The sequence below is a fragment of the Macaca fascicularis genome, chromosome 19 (genome assembly GCF_037993035.2).
Source record: "Macaca fascicularis isolate 582-1 chromosome 19, T2T-MFA8v1.1".
NCBI lineage: Eukaryota > Metazoa > Chordata > Mammalia > Primates > Cercopithecidae > Macaca > Macaca fascicularis.
In genome coordinates, this window is record NC_088393.1 from 59,218,182 (window position 1) to 59,227,923 (window position 9,742).

Consider the following 9,742-nt stretch of genomic DNA (forward strand, 5'->3'; position numbering starts at 1 on the left):
GATGAGATGGCCTATCCATGGAGGATTTTTTTTTTTTTTTTTTTGAGACAGGGTCTCACTCTGTTGCTCAGGATGGAGTGCAGTGGCGTGATCTTGGCTCACTGCAGCCTCGGCTTCCTGGGTTCAAGTGACCCTCCTGCATCTGCCTCCCAAGTAGCTGTGTTACAAGAAAGGGGTCCTGATCCAGACCCCCAAGAGAAGGTTCTTGGATCTCACACAAGAAATAATTCAGGGCAAGGCGGTAAAGTGAAAGCAAGTTTATTAAGAAAGTAAAGGAACAAAAGAATGGCTACTCCACAGACAAGAGTAGCTCCTAGAGCTGCTGGTTGCCCACTTTTATGGTTATTTCTTGATTATTTGCTAAGCAAGGGGTGGATTATTCATTCCTCCCTGTTTTAGGACGTATCGGGGTAACTTCCTGATGTTGCCATGGCATTTGTGAACTGGCATGGCACTGTCAGAAGTGTAGCAGTGAGGACAACCAGAGGTCACTCTCGTGGCCAACTTGGTTTTGGTGGGACTTAGTTGGCTTCTTTACTGCAATCTGTTTATCAGCAAGGTCTTCATGACCTGTATCTTGTACCGACCTCCTGTCTTATCCTGTGACTTAGAATGCCTTCACTGTCTGGGAATGCAGCCCAGTGAGTCTCAGCCTCATTTTATTCAGCTCCTATTCCAGATGGAGTTACTCTGGGTCAAATGCCTCTGACAGCTGGAACTACAGGCACACATCACCAAGCCCAGCTGTGTTTCGTTTTTGTAGAGACGGGGTTCACCATGTTCCCCAGGCTGGTCTCGAACTCCTGGGCTCAAGCAATCCACCTACCTCAGCCTCCCAAAGTACTGGGATTACAGGCATGAGCCACTGCACCCAGCCCATTTGGAGGATTTCTTTGTTGTTGTTGTTGAGATGGAGTCTCGCTCTGTTGCCCAGGCTGGAGTGCAATGGCGTGATCTTGGCTCACTGCAACCTCTGCCTCCAAGGTTCAAGCGATTCTCCTGCCTCAACTTCCCAAGTAAGTGGGACTACAGGCGCCTGCCACCATGCCCAGTTAATTTTTGTTATTTTTAGTAGAGACGGGGTTTCACCAAGTTGGCCAGGCTGGTCTCAAACTCCCGACCTCAGGCGAGCAGCCTGTCTTGGACTCCCAAAGTGCTGGGATTACAGGTGTGAGCCACCGTGCCTGGCCAGATGTTTTTTGAGAGACAGACAGAGAGAGAGAGAGAGAGAGAGAGAGAGAGAGAGAGAGAGAGAGAAACTTTGCACTCTGTTATCTTCAACCTCTTTCTTACTCTACCTTTCTTCCTAGCTGAGGTCCCAGTCCTAAAACCTAAGAGACCTTCATTGGAACTTGACTTCTGCGTAATCCGCCTGGGTGCCCTTGGGCATCCAGGCCTCGGGCCTGGGTCTGACGCCTGGGAAGTTGAGCGTGGCATAATGGAGCTCCTCTTGGCTCTCCTGGGATTCTGGGGCTTGAGTGGATGATTTGGGTTCTGGGAAACTGGGCAACTGATGCTGCTTTTTCTGTTTCTTCTTTGATTCTGGGGAGGGAGCACCTGGTGGAAGAGGGGTCCGAGAAGGACTGCTTGGTGTGGCTTTCTGATTCCGATTCTGAGCCTGAGGGAAGAACGACCATCCTTCATTCATTCATTCAGCAAATATTTGAGCACTTACCACGCGTCGGGCACTGATTTACAGCACAGAGTGAAACTAAGTCCCTGCCCTTGCCTTGCTGAGCTTGCATTCCATCTTGGAAGGAGGAACAGACGATAATTAGCAAAAGTACAATGACTGGTAAGTGACAAATGCCATCAAGAAATTTGAGCACCTTCTAGAAGTCAGGGAGAGGAAGGGTGAGATGACTGTTTAATAGGGCATCCAGGGAAGTTCAAGACCAGCCTGGCCAACATAGCAAAACCCTGTCTCTACCACAAATACAAAAATTAGCCAGGCGTGGTGACACATGCCTGTGGCCCCAGCTACTCAGGAGGCTGAGGCAGGAAAAAATCACTTGAACCTCACAGGTGGAGGTTGTAGTGAGCTGAGATTGTGCCACTGCACTCCAGCCTGGACAACAGAGAGAAACTCTGTTTCAAAAAAAAAACAACTGATAGCCGGTCGAGGTGTCTCACACCTATAATCCCAGCACTTTGGGAGGCTGAGGTGGGTGGATCATCTGAAGTCAGGAGTTGGAGATCAGCCTGACCAACATGGTGAAACCCCATCTCTACTAAAAATACAAAAATTAGGGGGCCGTGGTGGTGCTTGCCTGTAATCCCAGCTACTCGGGAGGCTGAGGCAGGTGAATCGCTTGAACCAGGAGGCGGAGGTTGCAGTGAGCCAAGATCTTGTCACTGCACTCCAGCCTGGACAACAACAGTGAAGTCCCATCTCAAAAAATAAAATAAAAATAAAAAAATAAAATAAAGGATAGCATGCATGCACGGAGAGACAGACTGGAGAGGGTGAGAACGGAAGCAGAGAGACAGACTGGAGGGGGTGAGAACGGAAGCAGAGAGACAGACTGGAGGGGGTGAGAACGGAAGCAGAGAGACAGACTGGAGGGGGTGAGAATGGAAGCAGAGAGACAGACTGGAGGGGGTGAGAATGGAAGCAGAGAGACAGACTGGAGGGGGTGAGAACGGAAGCAGAGAGACAGACTGGAGGGGGTGAGAACGGAAGCAGAGAGACTGGAGGGGGTGAGAATGGAAGCAGAGAGACAGACTGGAGGGGGTGAGAATGGAAGCAGAGAGACAGACTGGAGGGGGTGAGAACGGAAGCAGAGAGACAGACTGGAGGGGGTGAGAACAGAAGCAGAGAGACAGACTGGAGGGGGTGAGAACGGAAGCAGAGAGACTGGAGGGGGTGAGAATGGAAGTAGAGAGACAGACTGGAGGGGGTGAGAACGGAAGCAGAGAGACAGACTGGAGGGGGTGAGAACGGAAGCAGAGAGACAGACTGGAGGGGGTGAGAACGGAAGCAGAGAAGGCATGCAGAAGGGGCCTGTGGTGCCCGGGAGAGAGGTGTTGGTGCATGGCCTGTGGGAGTGAGGGAAGAGTAGGGAGAACTGGCTTGGTTGTATTTTGAAAGGAATTTGCTAATGGATTGGTTGTGGGGTGATAAGAAGAGAGGAGTGAAACATGATTCTAAAGCTTTGGACTTGGCTGGGAAAATGTGGTGTTATTTGCTAAGATGGGGATAGAGATGGAGCATAAATGGTGGAATTAGTTTTTTTTTTTTTTTTTTTTTTAGATGAAGTTTCACTCTTGTTGCCCAGGCTGGAGTGCAGTGGCGTGATCTCATTGCAACCTCCGCCTCCCGGGTTCAAGCGATTCTCCTGCCTCAGCCTCCTGAGTAGCTGGGATTACAGGTGCCCACCACCACGCCCAGCTAATTTTTTGTATTTTTAGTAGAGATGGGGTTTCACCATGTTGCCCAGGATCTCAAATTCCTGGGCTCAAGCAATCCACCCACCTCAGCCTCCCAAAGTGCTGGGATTACAGGTGTGAGCCAGCATGCCTGTCCTTTTTCTTCTTGAGACAGGGTCTCACTCTGTCAACCAGACTAGAGTGCACGGCATAATCACGACTCACTGTAGCCTCCAACTTCCAGGTTCAAGAGATCCTCCCACCTCAGCCTCCCAAGTAGCTGGGACAATAGGCATGCACTACCACACCCGGCTAATTTTTAATTTGTTTTGTAGAGGAGAGGTCTCACTATGTTGCTCAGAATGGGGAATTATCTCACATTGGTTTTGGACAGGCTAAGTTTGAAGTGCTGATCAGACACCTACATGGACATGTTGCATAGACAGTCTGCAGTTCACGGAAGGAGCCGGGAGATAAAAATTTTGCAGTCATCAGCATAAGATGTTATCTCTTAATAATTTCCAGAATTTACAGAGTATTACCCAGGGGCCAGGTGATATTTTGAATATTTTATTATACAAGTACAATATATTTAACACCCAGCATCATCCTAAGAGGTGGCCGCTAGTATTATCTCCATGTTACAGCTAAAGAAATTGAGGCACAGAGAAGTGAAGATACTTGTTTCATCACACAGTGATGACAGCAGGATTTGAACCCATGCAGGCTGATTTCAGACCCCCTGTGCTGAATCCCTATGAGGTACAGCCTCCTGATGATACGTATAATTGTTAAGCAGTTAAGTGTGATTAGTAACATCAAGGGTGGCAGTAATAATGGAATAATGGCTACCTATTGAGAAAGTGCATGTATTCTAATCCTCAAACCAACTCTCAAAGGAGACAGAGGAAGAAATGAAGGCTCAGAGGGACTGAGTGACATGGCTGAGGTCTCATAGCTAGTAAGTGCCAGCCAGGATTTGAATTCAGTACTATCGCTGGCACTTTTCACACCTTGATGTCTGTAAGATAAGGGGTGCAGAAGTCTGAAAGTGGGGTGTCAGCTTTAGAGAAGAGAAAGAGCGGAAGCACGGCCCAGACACTCACCAGGGGGCCGGCCTTCGGGACCACATTGATGTAATCCAGGATCGTGCTGTGCCGGGAGAACCTGGGCCTTGGGGTCTCTGCCTGAGTCTGTCTCTTTGGTAGAATCTTCATGCTGAGGAAACGAACACATCTGTTTGTGCACCGTTGCACCTCCCTGTGACAGACTGCCACGTTTACTACTTGAGACCGTCACTACGACAGTTACTACTACTACTACTACTTGAGACCGTCATTATGAGACTGAAAGAAGGAGGACAAATGTAGAAATGTAAACTCAAGACAAAAGAAACGATTTTAAAGGAAAGGGTCAGGGGAAGAAGAAGAGGGCTCCCCGCTTCTAGTGAGCAAGGGCAGCCATCTGAGCCTCTACAGCCCTTCGGATTTATTGGGTAGAAAGGGCAGGGAGCAGGGAGGTAACGATTGGTCAGCTGTTTAATTGATCACAGGTTCATATTATTACTAACAAGCTTCAGACGTGCCTAATTACAAGAAACACTGTGCTTGGGGTGTGACGACCCTCAGTATTCCTTCTGGGAAGCAGACGCAGTTTGTCGGTTTGCCAACATTCTGCATTTATGAGAACAGTTTGCTGTTTACTTGTATAGCCTCCAGTGGTATACTGAGATGATCACGACCCTCACTCTTTCGGCCTGCAACACCTCCCCTCTTCCCGGGTCCAGGCCCCAGACCCCGCTACTCCTCCTCTTAACCTACATGATCAGGGTGAGGCAGAGGAAAAGAAGAGCCGTGATGCCGATTCCCAGAAACGCTCCGTTGGAGAATGCCGTTGAGATGAGTCCCTTCTTATCTGCACACGGAGAGGGTCAGGTGGGCATTTCCCACCCATGCAGGGCTCACGAAGCCCACTCGTCACTCAGCATTCAGGCTTCCAGTTCCCATTGCGGACATTGTATCTGCAACCCCTCTGTTTACTTTTAGGAAGCCTTGCCACACCCCGGCCCAGGTGTTAGGACTTCCCATTGTGTTTTCCTGTCAACATACAGATGCCACGGGTCTCCTGTGTCCCTCCGAGCTCCTGCTTCAACCACAGGACCTACTCTTTGCCCCACTTAGCTTCTCCTCCAAGAACCTCGGCATTCAGGAGGCCCCCCTAACCTGGAAGCTGCAGGATGGATCCACTCTGGGCCCCATGGACGTTCCAGGCCTCACAGCTGAGCCCGAGGCCAGAGCTGAGCCCTCCATGGAGGCTCAGGGAGCTGTTGGTCCAGGGCCCGACTGAGCTGGAGGTGACCTCAAAAGAGTCCTGGCTGCTGTTCCCCTCCAGCAGCTCCTCCCCAAGCCACCAACGCAGAGAGGGGGCCGGGCTGGCTTGGGAGGAGCAGCTGCAGTGCAGACCCTCAGCCTCCCAGGAGCAGGAGGGGCCCAGCAGCTGTGGGGGGTCTGTGGGACGGAGGACAAGACTCAGCAGGGGCCCCTTCCTGGGACCCAGGTGCCCCCCTTTCCCCACTCACAGTGCACGGAGAGGCTGAGAGAGACGTGCTGGGAGCCCAGCGGGTGCTGAGCGTGGCAGGTGAACTCTCCTTCTTGCTCCACTTGAACCCGAGGCAGCTCCAGGACCCCGGGGTCTGAGGGCTGGGAGGAGCCCACGGTCTGTCCCCCCTGGGTCCAGCTCAGCCTGGCTGGGGGGCTGCTGTGGGTGACACAGACCAGGCGCAGGCTTTGGCCCTCCAGGACCGGGAGGGACGTGCCGTTCCCGAGGTTTTCCAGGACTAGGGAAGGAAGGGGCAGAATCCATGTGCAGCTCAGGGCTCCGGGACCCTCCAGATTCCTGGGCCCCAGTTCGGCACCGAGAGGCCCTGGCTCCTCTGTCCCCTTTCCTACCTGTCCTGTTTGCTTGGGAAACCATCACTCTCAGGTTCTCTGGAGGATCTGAAATGGAGAGAGGGGACCGGCTCTAGACGGGCCAGGGGCTTCCCTCTGGGTAAAGGGAAGCGTCCTGGAGACTGAGGTGGGGGAAGTGGGTGGGATAGAAGGGCAGTGCAGAATCACCCACTGAGTCCCAGACACAAACTGCATGAGGGTCTACCCAGGTAAGGTCAGTCCCCGAGGCCTGGGGCTCCAGATCCCCTCAGCTCTGGGACCCTGAGCCCAGCCCCTGCATCCCCACCTGTTCTGCCCTCCCGATGGACCCCAGGCCCCTGCTGAGCGCACTCACACTGTACAGAGAGGTCCAGGGCTCGCTGCTGGGAGCCAAGCCTGTTCTCCGCTCGGCAGGTGTAGTGCCCTGAATCCCCGGCCTTCACCCCGGGCAGCTCCAGCCCCAGGGTTCTGGGGCCCCAGGGGTGGGACAAGGAGAGGACTCTGTCCTGCAGGACCCAGCTCAGCGTGGCGGGGGGCTGGCTGTCAGCAGCACAGAGGAGCCGCAGGAACTGGCCTTTCTGGGCTTCCAGGTATGGGACATTTCCCTGGGGCTGGAGCTCCAGGGCTGGAGTGGGAGGAAAAAAACAAGAGAGAGAGGGAGGGAGAAAGAGAGAAGGGGTACAGGGAGGAGCACATCCCCTCATCCCCTGAAGCCTTTTCATCTAAAGACGACTGGCCCAGCCCCAGCCCAATGGCCCTCAGTACCTGACGTGTTGTCACGGAAAATGCTGATAACAAGGTCTCTGGGGGCGTCTGCAACAAGATTGTGAGCTGGCTACAGGGAGGGATGGTTTGTTCCCACAACCGGAAAAATTCCCCCAGGGAAAAGAAAGTCAGACTATCCTGGGAAGACAAGTGGCCAACCAGTGCCATGGCTCACTCATGTGGACCAGATGCCATTCCCATCCCTCTCCCAGGGCTACATCAGTGTCCTGGGACCCCACGGCATCCTCTCCCTGGACGCTTCTGAGCTGGGAGCCGCTCCACTGCCCCGCTGGGCTCCTCCCCCTCCCCTGTCTCCCCACCCTTCCCCGCACCCACCGGGTCTGTCTGCACGCCCCACCATCCCAGGCCACACTCACAGGCCACGCGGAGTCGGACGGTCCTCTGTGCGCTCACACCCTTTCTGGAGAAGTCCACGTGGCAGGTGAGGTCGGTGTCGTGGTCCTGGGGGCTGGGCGTGAAGCTGAGCACTGAGAAGTGGTAGGTCGTTGGTTTGGTTCCTTGGGAGGAGAGGGCAGTCCCCGTCCAGGAGAAAGAAGGGGCTGGACATTCCTCAAAGGCCCAGTTAAACACACAGATGACCGTCACTGGCTGCCCGGGCTCCAGAGTCTCAGGGATGTAGACATCAGGCTTCTGAGTCAGGGCTGGGACAGAGACGGGGGTGGGGGGGTTCTAATGCTGCAGGGGTCCCTGAGAGCCCTCTCTGCTCAGCCCATAGCCTGTCCCCAGGGTCCCTCTCCAGTGTGAGAGGCAGCGGTTCCCATCCCATTCCATACCTGTTACTTTTAGAAGGAACCCATTGTTCATGAAATTATATCTCACATATGTTCCTCTCTCCACCCGAAAGAAGTACCGTGCCTCATCCCACATCTGTGCGTCTCTGATCACCAAGGAGCAGCTCTTCTTGCCGGGATCCCCAGTGAGCTGGAATCGGCCCTGGGTGCTCATTTCCACCTCTCGATTCTGGTTGTTTGTCGCCACTGGAGCATCCTTGCTTGTCTCAGTCTCAGTCCCTGCTTTGAACCAGTAGCCATAAGCTGGGGTAGACTCTGTCCAGCCCCTTGAGGGGTAGTTGAAAGAGCAGGACACAGAGACACACAGGCCCTCCTGCACCGTCACCAACTTCTCCACTCGTATCCAGAAGCTCCCATCTGTAGCCTGGGACCCTGTGGGGAGACAGAGGCTCAACCTGAAACCCCAGCCCTAGCTCCGCCCCAGGTCCTTTCTGGTCCTCGGCCCACTCACCGCCCAGCAGCGAGCACAGCAGCAGCGGCAGTAGCATCTCGGCATAGGAGGCACGGGACCTGCCTGAGTCAGGCCTATTCTCTGGTCGTGCTGTGAGTGGCTCAGGGCTCTTGGCAGAAGGGGAAGCCAAGGGCGGAAGCTGAGCCCTGGGGCCTGATGCGTGAAAAATGAGCTTCAGATGCTGAGGTCACAACTCCTTTCCCTTCCTCCGCACTCTCCAGCCCACCTTGCCCAGTTGTCCTCTGGGTCTCCTGGGGGCCCAGCCTGGCCTTGGGCTTGTTGAGCTGGTCCTTCCAGAGCTCCCTGTGTAGGAGGAGAGAGCAGGCTTGTGTCTATCCTGGGGGCCTGACTGGGGGTGGGGTGGTGGGGTAGTGGTGTAGGGGCTCTCCCTCTGGGCCCTGGGTCATTGAAAAAGGAGAAGTGAAAAATCCACAGTGAGCTATACCCTTGTCTGGGCCACTGGTGGTGTAGGTGGTGGGTACAGGGGAAGGGACAGTTACTGGAGGGGGCTGGTCTTGTCAGATAAAATGCAGGATGCCTGGTTAAAGCTTTCACAGAAAAGATAATTTTTTTTTTTTTTTTTTTTAAGTATAAGTATATCCCAAATGCTGCATGGGATATACTTATACCAAAAAGCAAATTTGTTTATTTGAAATTCAAATTATTTATTCGTTTATTTATTTTGAGGCAGAATTTCGCTCTGTCACCCAGGCTGCAGTGCAGTGGCACGATCTCTGCTCACTGCAACCTCCGCCTCCCAGGCTCAAGCGATTCTCCTGCCTCAGCCTCCTGAGTCTGGGATTACAGGTGTGTGCCACCACACCGAGCTAATTTTTGTATTTTTAGTAGAGATGGGGTTTCACCACATTGGCCAGGCTAGTTTTGAACTCCTGACCTCAAATGATCCACCTGCCTTGGCCTCCCAAAGTGCTGGGATTACAGGTGTGAGCCACCGCACCTGGCCTGAAATTAAAATTTAACTGAGCGTGTTGAATTTCTTTTTTTCTAAATCTGGCCACCCTAGGGTGGTGTCAGCCCCATCCCTTCATGCTTCCTGGTGAGCTCACTGACCCTTGGTCCCCAGAAGCACCCTCCTGCCCGCACTGGGTCCTAGTCCACTTCCCAGTCTCCCTTCCTCCTCTGTCATTCAATTGGGACACCCACTGGGATTAGAACACATATGCCCTAAAGTAGTGCTGATGGGAGGAGTTTGAGGAAAGGTGGGAGTTGGGGGCAGAGTGAGGGAAACAGACTAAGGAAGGTGGAATTTGCAATGAGTGGAGTAAACTCTACAAGATGTTTTCCCCTCACTGAGATCTTCCTGAAATGACTCTGTTTGGGTCACACAGAGACACAGAACTCATTCTTCAACATCCACACACCTTGGGTATCGAGCACTGAGCTTCAGGGGGACTTGG

The 9,742-nt window shown here is 53.2% G+C and overlaps 1 protein-coding gene across 3 annotated transcripts; it reads right to left on the minus strand.

Moving 5' to 3' along the window:
* Nucleotides 1-242: 242 nt before the first annotated feature.
* On the minus strand, nt 243-8,422 carry SIGLEC10 (sialic acid binding Ig like lectin 10). 3 transcript variants are annotated; one of them, XM_005590107.5, is made up of 11 exons: nt 8,325-8,422; nt 7,856-8,245; nt 7,439-7,723; nt 7,062-7,109; nt 6,652-6,921; nt 6,318-6,365; nt 5,948-6,205; nt 5,592-5,876; nt 5,190-5,283; nt 4,476-4,587; nt 243-1,618 (listed from the first exon to the last, which is right to left on the minus strand). In XM_005590107.5, the coding sequence occupies exons 1-11, from the start codon at nt 8,359-8,361 to the stop codon at nt 1,343-1,345; spliced, it is 2,103 nt and encodes a 700-aa protein (XP_005590164.3). In that variant the 5' UTR covers nt 8,362-8,422; the 3' UTR covers nt 243-1,342. The 3 variants fall into 3 exon arrangements, with proteins under 3 accessions (XP_005590164.3, XP_015297524.3, XP_005590167.3); XM_015442038.4 differs by lacking the exon at nt 7,062-7,109 and having other exon boundaries at nt 6,652-6,879; XM_005590110.5 differs by lacking the exon at nt 5,592-5,876.
* Nucleotides 8,423-9,742: the final 1,320 nt, after the last annotated feature.